At 52.4% G+C, this 15,730-nt stretch overlaps 1 protein-coding gene across 2 annotated transcripts in view; it reads left to right on the forward strand.

Annotated features, from left to right (window-relative positions):
- The window catches only part of DTX2 (deltex E3 ubiquitin ligase 2), a 42,519-nt gene that overhangs the window by 16,331 nt on the left and 10,458 nt on the right, over positions 1 to 15,730 (forward strand). The window contains exons 4-5 of one of the 2 annotated variants that reach the window (XM_086624385.1): positions 6,849 to 6,907; positions 14,256 to 14,387. In XM_086624385.1, the coding sequence (XP_086480511.1) occupies positions 6,849 to 6,907; positions 14,256 to 14,387 (191 nt within the window). The remainder of the gene's footprint in view (positions 1 to 6,848; positions 6,908 to 14,255; positions 14,388 to 15,730) is intronic. The other variant, XM_086624386.1, reaches the window with a different exon arrangement.

Consider the following 15,730-nt stretch of genomic DNA (forward strand, 5'->3'; position numbering starts at 1 on the left):
GATTTGTTGTGGAAGCCTCTATTTTCCATACCCTTGTGGATCGCAGCTCCAGCCCGTGGCTGTGCGCTGAGCCCGGAGGGAGGCAGAGCTGGGGGCTCTCCCAAACACACCCCAGAGAAGGGCACAACACTGGTGTGCGTTGCTGGCTCTTCGTGGATGATGGACGATGTCTGGATCTCCAGTCCTCTGGGATTAATTTTGCCAGGGGTAGTCTCCTTCCTCCCTGCCAGACAGACAAATGCACGCAGGGAGGGGTGATCTCCGTCTTCCAGTGTAGTGCTGTATGTGAAAGGGACTTTTTCAGCACCAGCTGACAGCTCGAGGTGGCTTTTCCCCTGGCACCCTGAGCTGGGTTTCATTCGGAAATGCTGCTGGCTTGGTATAATTGCTCCTGGCTGGGGTTACAGTCTCGGGCTCCTGAAACCCACGTTCCAGCAGAAAATACTCTAATTTCTGGGAATTAGGGGAAACCTGAGGAGCAAGCTCTAACAATGTGTTTCATTTAATTCCTAAGCCCAGAGCGTTCCTGCGTTGTTTTATCCCCCGAATTCCCCGTCTTTCCCCCTTGGCCAGATGTGCCGTGGTGGTTCGTTCCCCTTCCCTTGCAGGTGCTGCACCGGCTGCTTCTCCTGCTGCATCACCCAACAGTGAAAGCAAGGTGCTAATTAACTTGCACTAATGAGCCTGCCAAGAATTTCTGTCTGCATCCAGCATTGCTCATTCCTCTTAGCTGTGATGTGCCGTTCCTGTGCTGGCCCGTGCTCGGAGGCTGGAGGAAAGGGAGCAGTGGGCCACAGTGGATCCTCTGGTGTCTGATAAAGGTTGTGTTGTGTCCGCCCCGCAGCCTCTGGCTCCAGCCCTGGCAGATTACTTGCTTTTACGAAACGGCCTGTCTCCACAAAGCTTGCAGGGATGACCCAGCTCGAGCTGAGCTGCCCCTGGCAGAAAGGCTCAAAAGCTCTTAGGGAGAGACTGGAAGACGGCGCGGTTGCGTACGCCCGGTTTCTTTAGGAAATGCGGCTAAAAATGGCAGCGCTGAAGCGAGCGTCTCTCCTGCGGGGCTGAGGAAAGAGGAGCAGCTCATCCTGGCAAGCTGCCTGACTCCCTGTGTGGTTGTGACGGTTATTTCTAATAGGCAGGCAGGCAGGAAGAGCCCCCGGTACGGGCTGTCCGTGGCACGGGCATGCCTGGGCTTTCGTAGCGTTGGTGGTGATTAAATACATTTCCTGCTGCTGCGGGGCTGGGGAGCGGATGCCGGGGTGAGAGAGGGTGGAGCTCGGGCACTTCAAAAGGCAGGTTTAATTTCCCCATGCTCTCAAGAGAGTCAAAATCGCTGGAAAACCCAGTGACGAGTGCCAAGGCTTAGACAGGTGCTTCTATCTTTGGCGCTGACGCGTTAAATACAGGTGGGCAAGTTATTTTGCTGCTTGGTGCATTAGTTTCCTCCCACCACGAATGAATCCGGCCGCTCTCGCAGACGGCGCTGAAATCCGCAGGCGGAGCGTGCCACGGCAAGGGCCGTGCCCTCACATCAGCGCCGTTCACCGGCTCCGTGGAGCAGGGCTCAGCGCCCCCGGCTCCCAGCCGCCTCCTGGCGTGATCCTTCCCACCCCGACGGGACAGCGTCTGTCCCCGTTCCCCCTGCGCTGGCTGGCACAGAGAAGGGCACTGCAGAAACGCGCCGAGCAGCGCCCTGCTTAAAACATGAGCAAGCAAAGCTGCAGGAAGCAATTTTCGGCGGGATTTATTAATTAGTGCCCGGCCAGGCAAATCCCCGCGGTGGCTCCGCTGGCCCCTCTGAGCTGGTGCAGCTTCGGGTGCTGGTCTGGGTTGTGCCTACAAAGGCAAGCAGCTGCGGGGAGGGTTTTGTTTAAAAGTGTGGGGAACGGGGTTCTTGGGGCCGGGGGAAGGATGCTTGCGGTACAGTGGTGTCCTAAGAAGGGTCTGGCGCTGCGATCCCAAATCTCCCACAGGGAATGACCCACGGTTGGTGCTTTGTAGGATCAGGAGGGACCAGGACCTGGGCAGGGCCTTTCCTTTTCTCTCTCTCTTTTGCATCTTTCAGCTTTGCCCGCAGGCACACCACGAGCTCCCCGGGTGCTGAGGAAGGGCTCTGCGCGGTGCTGGTTCCATGGGCCCGTTCTGACTTGTCCTGCAGCCCTTTGTTAGCTGGCGTGGTTCGTTGCTGGGCACACTTCCCGAGTGGGAGCAGGGGAATCTCCTCTGCTTGGTGCCAGGAGCAAAACCATGGATCCACGTGGCTGCGTGTAGCACACCAAAAGGTCCTCCTTCAGAAGGATTTGGTTTGGGTTTTGGCATCTTCCTGAGAAGAAAGGTAGGGGAGAAACTGCTGTATGGTCATGAGTGTCGTGGTACGCTCAGTTAGCCCTGGGTAGGGGGTTAGACCTTTGGGTGTTGTGGTAGCCCTTGGTGTTAACGTGAGGCAGGGCTGGATGCAGCCCTGGTCTCGGAGAAGTGTTGGCCATTGTCCAGAGGGCTACAAAGACGCCGTGATACAGGGATATGTGGCCTGCTGGCTGGCGAGCAGGGAGAGAAGGAAGAAAGGGCTGTATCGGGTGGAGAGGGTGAGTTGCTACAGAGTTCCCCACTTCTGCTCAGTTAGGATATTGTGTACGTGCAGCTTAGGTGATGTTCAGCTGGAACCTGGGCGCCCAGCGTTTCAAATGGCAGCAGCAGCACACGCCACGCTTCCTCTCTGGTCTCGTGCTTTGCTCTCTCACTGGTGTTGCAGTATTTTGAAATTCCAGAGGAGTTTTGTTGTGCTGAAATATCAGTCCACCCTGTCTGCCACCCGTAGCAGACCACCTGGGAACCAGTGATGGGAAATATTATCAGGATCTTGTTGCTGAATCTTTGAGGACACAGTCTTATTTTGCATCCCTTTCTTCACAACCTGATGGCCCCTGTTGCACTCAAGTCACCTCCAGCATATAGAGCAGCAGGAGCTGCAGGGAATGACAGGACCAAACTGGACCAGAGATGAGGAATCGGAACCAGGAAACGTTCAGAGAATCCAGGCATCGACTTGCAGGTGTTGCAAGTGCAGCCTGAACATTTGGCTAAGAGCCAAAGGTGCTGATGGGTTGGAAATCTCATCCATGGGCAGCAGAGGCAGCAGGAGCAGGTGTCTTGGTGGATCCCTCATCTCTCCACACTGCAGGGCTTGCTCTTGCACTGATGCTCTCCACATCTCCCTTAGCCGAGACCCCACCAGCCTGCCTGCGTTGCATTTCCTCCTAGCTGAGCCCAGCTTGAGCAGGTATCAGGACCTCACCCCAGCCTTGCTCCAGCTCTCCCCCAGGAAGTCAGCACTGGTATGGTGAGGCTGGAGGAGCTCCAGTCTGAGCTCATGGACTGAATACGTCTGTTCGTGCTGCTGGCGAGCCTGCCCTCAGAGTCGAGGCGCAGCCCGTGTTATACTACAGTAGTATGTGTATTATGTGTATGCAATATGCTTCCTTCCCCTTCCTGCTCCAAAAAACCCCACTTCAGACCCAGGGCAGGCTCTGAGTAGCGTCTCTGCGCCTTTTTTGGCGTGGCGACACTTCCTCCCACGCACTGTGGCTGCAAATCTCCGCCGGCAGCGCTGCGGCGAGGTACCTCGAAGCACTGCGGCTTTCCCTTGGTTTCACCAGCCTCAGGCCTGGCCTTTCCGCAGCTGGAGAAGAAGCGGCAGCGCGCAGCAGCGCGGCCGGCACGCTGGCGCGGTGTCGAGCGGATGGGTCGGCACGTCCTGCGACGCCGTTCGCCGGGGTGCCGCTCACCGAGCGGGCGTGTGTTCAGCGCGTGTGGAGGAAGCAGCGTCTGGTTTCTCCACCATCCCTTCAGTTGGCTCAGAGCCTCCAGCAGCCGACGCTGAGGCGCTGTGCCTGTGCACCCGGAGCGCAGCTGAGCAGCGATGGTTTCCCGGCCGACGGACAGTAATTTCTCTGCAGCGCACTCGCAGCTTCCAAAACTCGATTGCTTGCAAATGCATCCATCGCGTATCCATTTCCCTCCGCAAATCTTGAGGGCCCTTCTCGCTCCACAGAAGCTCCAGCTCCTGGGTGACTTGGACTTGAGCCTCGCAATGCAGGAAGGAAGAGTGAAGAATTCTTCTGGTCTTCCAGTACCTCAAGGGGGCCTACAAGAAAGATGGGGAGAGGCTGTTCAGGAGGGCCTGTTGTGATAGGACAAGGGGTAATGGTTTTAAAATAGAGGGAGGTAGATTCAGATTGGATATTAGGAAAAAATTGTTTACCGTGAGAGTTGTAGAACACTGGAACAGGTTGCCCAGAGAGGTGGTGGATGCTCCATCCCTGGAGACGTTCAAGGCCAGGTTGGATGAGGCCCTGAGCAACCTGATCTAGTTGGAGATATCCCTGTTCCTTGCAGGGGGGTTGGACTAGATGACCTTTGAAGGTCCCTTCCAGCCCTAACCATTCTATGATTCTATGATTCTATGAATTCCTCTGCAGCTCTTCTTGAAGCGTGGTTCCCAGTGACCCCCTTCCCCGAGCAGCTCTGGGTTTGCTTTCTCCAACCTCAGGTGTGATGACCTCGTGCTCCAGCCCTTTGGGAGGATCCCCCACTGCCCATCTGCTCTCCTGGTGGAGCAGAAGGTTCAGCTTTGTGCTCTGTGGTATTTTTACCTTCCGTGGGGAAGTGAAAGCACCCAGGGTGGCTGCCGCGCTTCATGGCGTGACGACGAAGCACAAACTCTTCAGTGTCAGTCACGTGTAGGGTGACAGATCGGCGTGGAGGGGATGCCCAGGGACCGTGTTGTCTTCTTGGCTGCTCAGTTGGAGGGGGAAGGAGGAGAGGTCCAGCGCCTCTTGGATTTTTGGGAGCAGGTCTCTCAAGTTCCTTTTCATTATCTGGTCCTCAAATACCCTCCTTGTCTGCACTGGAGAGGGAGCAGCCCGGCTACCAGCCATCGTCTGACGAGGAGCAGAAATGAAGCAACGGGATGAGATAGAGGAGGCGGGAACTATCTGAGGAAGAGCTGGGACGAAGAGGCTGAATCAGAAAAGGAAAAAAAAAGTCATAAAGAGGAGTCACAGCATCTGATTCAGAGCGCTTTGAAATCGTGGAGAGGATTTCCACTGTGTCCGGTGGGTTCGACTTGGGCTGTAGCGAGAACGATCTGTTGCATCATTTGAAGACATTGCAAAACTGGCGGCAGTGGCAGGGAAAATACAATCTTTCAGAGACAGAAGGGAAACCTCTGCGGTCTGGAGAGCTTTTTAAGGGTCTGGAAGAGCTGGGCTCAATTGGCCGGGCTGTCAGTGCAGCACCAAGCCCTGGCTCCTGCCCAGGGAGCTCAGCACAGGCGCGGGAACCCATTAGAAACTGCAGCAGGTAGGAGAGGAGGGAGGTGGGCACACGTCCCTGTGGAGAGGGTGGAAGACAGCCACGTGTTGCTCACAAATCTTTTCGGCTCTGGTCATTGTTTTGGAAACGGGGACAAAGATTTTAGCAAGGCTGAGGGGAGGGACTGCTGTCGGTGGTGCTGTTTTGGGCACAGTGGCAGCTTTTGCATCCCAGCTGGAGAGAATCAGGTTCCCTCCCTAGCTAGTGGATGGCACTTGGGCACTTAGCCTGCTCTGTGAATTCCTAAGCAGCTGGCCAGGTTTGGTATAATTTTGTCTCTATTGGGGGGTTCTTTGAGATGATTGTCTGAATACGCAGTGTATTAACTGCAGCACATGAGCCTGATCCATCACGGGCACAGGTGCCACCTGAGACACAGTCTGTGAGTGGCTTCTCTGTGCCAGCATGTTGGATTTCCAATGTTCTTGCGTTGCTTATTGAGCTTGCTTTCTCCTCTAGCGACCCCCTCCTCAGCTTTCACACTGCTGCTCACCCTTTCCTCCCTGCCTCCTGCCGTCGGCTCAACGTGTGACCCTGGCTGCCCACGTATCCCAAACTAGCTTGAGGTGCAGCTGCCAGAGCTGAAAAACATGGCCAGAACAAGTAGGTTAGGAACCTAAAGGGGATGTTTGGTGTCCCAGTTCTCTTGATTTCCAAAGGAAGGTGAGCGCCCAGTTCTAAGTCTCCTTCAGCCTTTCCTCCCTTGTTCCCACGGCTTGCAGTAACTCCATAGACACACAAGGAGAGTCAAGACTTGATTCTGTTCAGCCCAAGGCTGCAGCTGCATGTGCTCAAGTGCTTCTTTTGGCCTTTCTGTGCCTCAGTTTCCCCATCTGGAAAGCAGTGAGGGGTGACAACGCTCACTTCCTTTGATCTGTACAGCTGCAGCTTCTCATACAGCGTGGGGGTTCACGCTTTGGTAAGCAGTGTTTCTCCGGCTGGAGACCAAGTCACCTGGGAGGTGTAAGATGAACTTTGCTGCATCCCAGCAGTTCCTGGCTGTGTGCTCATGCCATGGACCTGCTGGTCCAGCAACCTGTCCTAGCACAGGTCGGCTGCTCATGGGAAGCTTGTGGTGGAGCAGCAAGAGTGGGAATACCCTGTGGGATCAGAGCTGGGGATTGACAACAGGGTCCAGCCACAGACCCCAGCAAGAGAATGGGATGAGCTGGGGCCCAGCATCCAGCCAGGAGGAGGCAGGTACCTACAGCATAGGTCTGAGATCTACCTTGGAGATAAACAAACCTGCTAGATAGCTCTGGTGAGGACTGGGCTCCTTAAATGTAGCTGCTGGACCAGTGGGCAAAGGGTTCGTGGGTGGGGGTCCCAGGTGGGGCTCGTCTCAGCAGTTAATCCCTGTTAATATGTCAGGGCCCTGGCCCTCAGGAGGGAGCAATGTCCTGCTGAGTTGTCTCTCTTTTGTTAGTGTTGATCTGTGCTGTTGAACTGGGTCCCTTTTTCTTTTCTCTCTGCAGCGCCCCGAACCTGCCGGTCAATATGCCCAAACCCAGCAAGGTGAACCAGGCCCTAGCAGGTAAGGACCCCGCTCCGTCCCTATGGTTATGTCGGTGAGTGGTTTACCTCCCCGTGGCACGCACTTTCCTTTGATAGTTTTTCAGGAAGGATCTGAAGTGTTCACTGGTATTTAGGGGTTTAGCCCCAAAGACTTTTCAGAAAAGCGAAGAGGGCAAATTTGGGGGAGAATGGGGTGATCAAACTGTAGTAACTGGGGTTTTTTATCAGTGCGGGTCCTGAGGCTCTCAAAATGAGTGGGTTTATTTGAGGGTTGGGTATTCATCTTCTCCTGTAGATGTGGGGGAGCACACAGCTCAAGCTCAGTGCTGGCTGTTACTTGCTCCTTGTTTCTTAAAGTCAAGGGGGAAGAGTGGTGTGAGGTGGTGAGGGGTTTTTAATGTGATGATTTTTTTTTTTTAATGTCATTTTATTACAAAAGCTCAGGTGGTCTTTAGCTTAAAAAGTGATTGTGATGCCTTGCCTTGAGGAAAGGAGGGAACAGAAGTTCAATCAGACATTCCTCCTGTGGCAGCAGAACACAAGTTTGCTTGTTATCATCCCAACCTGTGAATACAACACTAAATATACCCGAGCAGTGTGCCTGGGAGGGATGGAAGTGCCAGTTTTCAGCGCTCCTTTTCAGAGTAGATTTGCCTGTTGGCCATGAAATGACGTTGCCTTGAAAACGACCACTGGTGCTCGCAGCTTTCAGGGGAAGCGTTTCCACGCCAAAAACCAGCGGTGCGTTTGCTTTGGCTCAGCCAGTGCCAAACCGTGGGGCCCTGGTGTGGTGGTGCTGGGGAGGTGGGCGTGCTGCCGAGCGCGGATGTCTTCGTACCGACACCGACTATGCACTTGAAATTGTGTGGTAACCCAGGAGTAGATGAGTGGAAAAGACCTGATGTGTGGTATTTTCTGCTTTTTTCTGTACCCATTTCAGACACTGCAGAGTATCTGTTAACCCCCTCCTTCCTCTGGCTCTTGTCCATGCATGGTCTGGTGAGGTTCTTGGCTCCTTGGACACCAAACTTTGCTCCTGAGCAAGCAGAGACAGCTAGGTTCTTGCTCTTAGAGAAAACGGTTGCCACCTACTTTCGGGAAAGCTGATGGTGCTTGGTCTCCTCACAAGTGTCAGGCTTCACCCTGCCTAAAAACGACCCCCGGGATTGATGTTTCCAGTTGTCTGATGTTACCACCATTGTGAAAACTGTGCCTTGCATCTCTCTGTAGCCAAACGGGCACTGTGTAAAGACTGAGTGTCCTCGGACAGCGTGCAGCCCGTTAGCACACCAGGCTTTGTGGCAATGAGGTGTAAAGTCAAGCTCAGACCTCGTCTAGGTGAGCACAAAGAACTCCCCTTGCTTATAAAATCTTTGAATTTCATCCCCTGGCTATTAGCACTGCCTGTCTAATTAGCTACTTAACCATGTAAAGGTAAATACAGCACAGGACTGAAAACCCTGGTGAACCTCGGCTGTGTTCATGTTGGTAACTGTGGTCTTGTTCTCTGTGTGCAAGTCATCTGCTGTTAGTTTGGAAGAGGTGAAGACGCGTGGTCCGCTTACACCTTGTCGTGCCACATTGAGCTATAACAGGCTGCAGGAGAGCTCAGCAGCATACGCCCTTTACCACCAGTTAATAAAGGAGAAGATTAAGTGTGTAATGGATATCCCTGTTGTTGGAGGCTAGGGGTGCAAAAGGGGAATACTAATTAATGTTAATAATTTTTAGCTCTCCACGAGGCAGCTGGCCAGAGGTGCGCTGAGTTGCAGGAGAGCGCGGAGCTGCACGGGCTGGGCTGAGTGTGATCAGCGCAGAAGCAGCTCCCCGGGGCCGGAGTCTGCTTCGGATCCACGTCTTGGTAGGGCACAGCTCTGAGCGGCGCTGTGCTGCCTTCTGCCGAGCGCACAGACCTCAGCGCTGCAAGGGAGGAGAAGAATCCGGGTTTGAGTCTGTCCTTCAAATCCCATGGAAGCAGAGGAAGGATCTGGACAAGTTAATTAGCAAGCGAAAGAGATAAATCTCCGGGAACGTTTCTGGTGAAAAGCAAGCAGCGGAGTTCTGGCAAAAAGGCCGGATTTTATTGCAGCGTTAATTGGCTGGGTCTCTAGGGACACCTTCTTCCCCTCTATGCTCTGCTCTCTGTTTCCACAACCTCTTCTGGGAAGTGGTATTTTGTCGTATTTAAAATCCTGCAGATGGGGTTTGAATTCCTTATTATTGAGGTTGTTCTCTAACACCTGGGCTGGGCCCCTTTTTGTTCCCCTGGTCCCTGCTGCACGGCTGCTTCCTGCAGCAGCAGTGGTGGAGAGGCTGGGGACCCAAGGGCTCTGTGGGGACACGGGGGGAGAGGACAGTCTCAGATGTGAACCGAAGGTTTTGTTCCGGGAAATGGGTCCAGAAGTCTCGCAACACTTGGTCTCCATCCCGAGGTGCCTCTTAGCAGCTTTGGCTCTGGTTTGAAGCAGGAGAGAGAAAATCTGAGTGTTGCGGGTGAGGAACCGTGCAGGTGCAGTTCTTGGATGCAGAGGGAATGTCTGATGGATAAATGGGAGACGGGGGATCCAGCGGGTCCGAATGAGAAGTTGGGATCATGTGCGTGATGGGCGCCTGGGGATTTGAGTGAGGGATTTGTGACACTGTCAACCCTGCGTCTTCTATAAAAGCACCACTTGAGATCCCAGAAATCATGAAGCTGACTTTAAACATGTTTTGTATAAAAAAAAAAAGTAATTCTTTTTCCTGCTTTCTGCTAATTTAATACTTCAAGATGCGTGTGGAAACTTGTCTGCTAAGCTTTTTCTTTCCCCCCAAGTACTTGGTTAGTAAGGTGAAATGCCACAACAGAGGTCTAAGCAAACTGTTGAACCACGGTGTTGGTGTTTAAGGGTCAGCTGGACTAACATCTCTTGGGAATAATGGAGTTTAGCTGGTGTGCCTTGGGGCTGGGGGGTGGGCTAGGCGGTCATACAAAGACTCTTTTAATACTGTTCTGAAGATGAAGGCTGGAAATGAGGTTTTTGTTAAATGAAGCTGAGTGTTTCTCATTTGCATGTTTCCTGGAGCTGGGGCATTTGGGAATGTACTAACCATAATACTTTTGCTGGTGGATGTAATTGTGCAAATTAGCGATGTTTTTCTGAGATCTCACATTATTCGAAGGTAAGATCTGCCCTTTCTCCTCTACCTGCTTAAATCCAGGACCAAAGACATAACAGTCTGAGGTCTGTGCAAATGCAGATCAGCAGCCAGAGCCGGTGTCTGGAGGGGCACGTTGGGCTGGGTACGTGAGCAAGTGTGTGGTCAGTGCACGTTACGTGAGAATGGGAAAAACACCCTTACATCAGCTTCTGCACAGGATATTACAAAAGTCCCGTGTTTACATGGCAGGCTGAGAAAAGCTGGTGGATGTTGTGTGCTCCAGTGGAAATAACTTTACCCTGAGGAGTCAGTGACGTCATACCTCTGGCCAAATGGATGCTTTGAGCAAGAGAAGGCAGCTCTCTGAGCGCGCTTATGGCACCCGTTTGTAGGATCGGATCAGGTGCCCAAGGATGCTTTGCAAGGCTTTCTGTCTCTTCCCTCCTGCAGCCCTTGCAGGGAAGAAACCCAGTGGTCAATGCAAAGTGTGAACATATTAAATAATATTTTTCAAGCTCCTGGGAGCAGCAGAAACTCTTGCAGACATGCTTGGATGTCTAAAGCGGTCTTGGTCTGGGCAAGCTTGTCTTGTTATGGCTTGGCCTTTGCGTATTCAGGTGAGAATTCATCCAGGTCCAGGGCCAAATGTGCTCCAGACATAACTCCACGGATGCTGATAATGAGTTCTGAATTGAAACTGCTGTGTCCACAGGTCAGAATTGGAGAATCGATCTGCGGGTGTGATGTGTGTCCGGGTCTTGTTTTGGCATTTTGTGTGAACACACAGTCCCACGTAAGGCTTGGATCGGAGGAGATCCCTTACTGGGGACTCTTGTCACGAAACCTGTGGGAGGATTGTTAGATGCTGAGACTTCCAGTATTAGAGCTCCAGAGGAGACATAGCTGCTGGGTTTTGAGATGAGCCAGAGAGCAGTGTAACACCAGAACAGCCCCTTGTTGAATGCTCTTGTGACTCGAACCTGTTCGAAGACTGTTCATCATGTGTCTCTCCAAAGGCAGCAGGAGGTAAAAGTGGAAAATGACCTTTTCTTGTCTGGTTTGAGATTGTCCATGGGAGAACATTAGGTTGGGGGTAATTCTCCTGGTGTCACGTTTGTCCTGTGCTCTGTGTCTGCGTGGAGTTGTAGATGCATTTGCAGCTCATAAAACCAAAGTGAGAAAGTTCCTGGAATAAATGTTTATTTTGTTTGTGATGATTCATGATGCTGGCAGGCGGTTTTGGAGGTGTTATTCCAGGTGTGAGAGGGGCTGTGTTAGGAGTAACTGAGCTCAGCTGAGGTTCTGTGGCTTGTGCTCTTTGCTTGGTCTGGTTTTTGAAGGCAACATGAAGAGCCTGAAGTTGGTTGTTCAGCCTCTGCTTCTGTCATGGTCTTTTTTTTCTTCTTTTTTTTTTTTTTTCAAGTGGGCTCTGCATGTTAATGTGAGCAAGACGGTATTGATCTCTCAAGAAGAAAGCATTAATTTTGCATTTGCCTATCAGTCCGCTGTGTGTGGGCGCTGATAATCCCTGTCAGTCTCTGCACTTGCTTTTCAAATGCCAGTCTCTGCCACCAGTGTGATTGCATCCCTTAGAAGCAGGTTTTTTTTTGGGAGACAACTTTTACCGCTTTCTTTTCTGCACCAGTTGTTGGGAATTGTATTTTGCAGCCTCACAGGGGTCAGGCTGTCTCGGATGGTCTCTCCCTGCCGTGGGGAGGTCCTGCATCTTGCCTGTTTTTAGGGAACATTGTTCCTCCAGGCTCTCTAATTGGCTGGAGTTGATACTTGTGCTTCTGGGAATACCTCCAACTGTCCTTTAACCTGCGGAAAGGGGGAATTATAGAATCATAGAATCATAGAATGGTTAGGGCTGGAAGGGACCTTCAAAGGTCATCTAGTCCAACCCCCCTGCAAGGAACAGGGATATCTCCAACTAGATCAGGTTGCTCAGGGCCTTGTCCAACCTGGCCTTGAACGTCTCCAGGGATGGAGCATCCACCACCTCTCTGGGCAACCTGTTCCAGTGTTCTACCACTCTCACGGTAAAAAATTTTTTCCTAATATCCAAAATATATAATATATATATATATAATATATATATATAATAATAATATATATATATATAATATATGTATATAATTTTTTCCTAATATCTGCCTGGTGTGGGTGCAGGCAGCAGCTTTGGTGCTGTTGCTGGGCTTCAGGTGCTCAGTTGTACTCACTCATTCAAGAAACAGGTAGCTTTTGCTAGGGGAACATTTTAAGCTCTTGCTTAAGGTGCCCTGGGAGTAGTGCTGGCTTAGACTGGGCTGGAGAGCACGCAATAGTCTTGCCGTCTTTAGTTCAAGACTTAGAGGAAGTTGTTTTGGTTGTGAAATACCTGGATGCAATGCTGAGTTAAAGGTCTGCTGGCTTGTACCGACGCCAGGGGCTCTCCTGGCCTGGGGACAGCCTGGCGCCATCAGTGGGGTGACGGGTCCTAACGCAGTGCCTGCTTGCTTTGAAGATCCTCCTCTGTCCCTGCAGCTCCTGGGATCTGGGGGGGCTGCTCCTGGTGGTACCTAACGAGGGTGAGCCACGGCTGCCTGGTTCGCTGCTGCCTGTTTCCGTGTGGAAGCGCGTGGTTTCACCGTGCGTTGGGCAGCCTGGTCTTGTGGCCAGAGCCTCTCTGCCAAAGGTTCTTGGGTAACCCTGGGGAAATGACTCCATCCCTCTGTGCCACTCTCCCTGGCCTGTGAAACCCCTCCTGGCTGTCTTTTGCTCCTTAGATGATGAAGTTTTAGTAAAAGCATCCAACGTTGTGTATCAAGAAAGGAACTGGAACAGGTTCTGGAGTATTTATTGTACTTGGACCTTACGTGAAGGAGGTGTGAAACGCAGCCGGTGCCGTGTAGGAGTAGTCCTGCTCGCGGGGCATTGGCACGGGCTTTGCACAGGGGATTGCTGGTCACGAGGTGCCGGTTTTTGACTGGTTCATATTTGAGGCAGAAAATAGTCTTACCACTTGCACACGAAGCTGATGGCTGCTTCCCGTCATGACTCGGTTCTCAGTCCTCTGTGGACAAGGTGCCTCACTTTTTGTCCTGAACAAACGTGCTCCTACATCTTCCTTTCCCAACCCAGCTGAACAGAGGCTCGAGAAAAGAAAATCCTTAGAAGTCTCAGCTTCGGCTGTGAATTGCTGTGCAGGATGCCGGCAGGAATTTCCATAGTGTTAGGATGTGGGTTTGCGTGGTCTACGGTCAGGGGTAACTTTTTGGGGAAACGCTGGCTTCCAGGTTGTCTGCTGTTGGTTTGTGACCGTGAGCGTTTTTTCTTTCAGTTCTGGCGATGGCTGTTGCAGGTGGGAAGTAATTTCTTGGGAAAGCCAAGGCAGGTGTTTTCTTGAATGCAAGTTTAACAGCAAAACGCTGCCTTAGAGATGTTGTGACTTGTAACTGGCCTGTATTTCACAGGCAAGCATCATGTTAGATCGGCGTGGTCAGTCCTGTAGCTCTCTGCGTGCCAATCTTACCTTCAGGGAATGGCTGTCCTTTTTGACGATTCATGAATTTAACAAGCTGCATCTCATGAATCCAGCTGGCTGGGATGGGGGAGGGTGAGAACTGCATTGTGGCTGGGGGTGCCAGGAAAGACTGGAGTGCCATGGAGGTGAGAGGGTTGGGGCAGGGGACTGACTGGGGCAGCTCCGGCCCACGGTCAGCCGGGCTCTGCCGCAGGCTCTGGAGGCAGTTAAGCTGTGCCCCGGGGATCAGATGGGTGCGATGCCTCTGAAACACGTAGCTTTAGAAGGAGTGGCTGAGCAGGACCTTGAGGGGTTACAGGTGATGCCCCCAGGGCTGCTGCCAGGGCTTCAGAGAGCAGGAGGACTTTGCACCGCAGCAGACGCAAAACGTCTGAGGAGCCCTAAAGCCAAGGCAGAGAGGAAGGTCCCGGTCATGCACCAGCTCAGAGGGTCACGGGCGAGATTTGTGCCCGTGTTTCCCTGCTTTAATTTGCTGCCTGGGCTCCTCCCTCGAAAGCCTCTGGATCCTGTCCTTGTGCTGACTCCATCCCTGTTGCCTCTCAGATGTTTTGTGTCCTCTGGAATCAAGGGCTTGGGTTTTGTTTTGGTTTGTTTTTTTTTTTTTTTTAATTTTCTTTGAAAGATTGAAGTGTTTTTTTTCTTTAATGAATGTGTTTCCCCGTTGTTTCCCTCCTGCATGTGGATCTTGTACCCGCTGTAGGCATGACGGCTATTCTGATGTCAGCCGCTGGACTCCCCGTGCACCTCATCTGTGTGCCGCAAGCTGCCAGCACCCATAAAGCCACTAAAAAACACAGCTCAGTTAAGGAGGGGAGGAAAGTGTCCAAGAAAGGTAGTTCCTGATCAAACTCTGATATTTGCTTCCATCTCCTTCTCTTTATCTCTCTGCGCTTGTTCTGCCTCCCTCCTTTCCTCTTGTCTCTCCCCCACCCTTTTGGCTCTTCTGATTTGACTGACAATGTTCGTCCTACCAAGGGGAGAAGCAGGGCACATCTCCTGGCTGGCACGGTCTCTGACAGGCTGTAAAATTAGATGATAGAGTTGACCCTGTCCTGTGGAAGCTCTACTCGTTTTCATCAGTCATTAAAGCTGGAGCAGCCCCGTCATTCTCTGCATGTTGGAGACTTCTGCAGCCTCCCCCATGGTCCTTCTACACCCTTGTAGGGAACCCTGTATGTCCACATACCATGACCTTCTCCAGCTCATTGATGGGACAAGTCTGGGAGCTGAGGGACCCTCAAAGAGAGTGTTTAATCCGTATGTGCTCTCAAGAGAAGGTTTGCTTGTGAGCCATGATTGTCACAGTTGAGTCACGAGGTGAGAAGGATCTTCCAGACAAGCAAGCCTCTGAGTCTTATAGGGCTTTCAAGGTCAACTTGCAGAGGATTTGTTCTCTCCACCTCTGTCTGGGGTGGGAGTGGAGTGGAGCTCTCTCTGGTGGACATGCCCTGGCAGGAAGGGCTGGGTTACTGGTTACTCCAGCTCTCCTGCCGAGCTGAACCACCTCCAGCACGGGGCCTTTGTTTCTCCTCTTCATATCTCACTGGTGTTCCACACCCTTGCCCTTGCAGAGTCAGTGAGGTCCTGGTTGAGAGCCTGGGTCCCACCCGTGTGTAGCAGCCCTGGGACTCTGCAGGGTAGGTGTGAATCCAACCTGGTGTAGCTGTAGGGGTGGTTTGCCAGCCCTGGTACAGGTGTCCTGGGGTGGTCAACCACCACCAAACCTTAGGTGCTTCCCCCTTCAGATGGGTGAAGGTGAGGACTAGAGGTGAGTGGTTGTTCCACGTGGGGAGGCTTGTGTTTTAAGAAAGAGGGAAGAGTCCTGAGGTCAAAGGGAAGAGGCATCTGACTGCCTGGGGGTTTGCTGGTGCCAGTGTTTCTCTCTTTGGAGTCCATGTACCCAGTGAGGAGGCTTGATGGGGAAGTGAGGTCCAAACCCATCCAAAGGAGGCAGGAAGGGTGGTAGAAGGAAAATAAAAATTAAACACGGAGGGAGATATCTTGTGGAATTGCATTATGGAGGGAGCTGGGAGGAGGAGATGCAAACGACGAGAAGGAGGGAGAGAGCAAATGTGGAGTAGGATGTGTGATAGAGGGGGAGGAGAAAGCAGGGGCAGCAGGAGAAGTGGCGAATAGCAGGAGGAGCAGAGGAAAATTGGAGGTGATGGAGAAGAG

This window comes from Tauraco erythrolophus, chromosome 21, assembly GCF_009769465.1.
Source record: "Tauraco erythrolophus isolate bTauEry1 chromosome 21, bTauEry1.pri, whole genome shotgun sequence".
NCBI lineage: Eukaryota > Metazoa > Chordata > Aves > Musophagiformes > Musophagidae > Tauraco > Tauraco erythrolophus.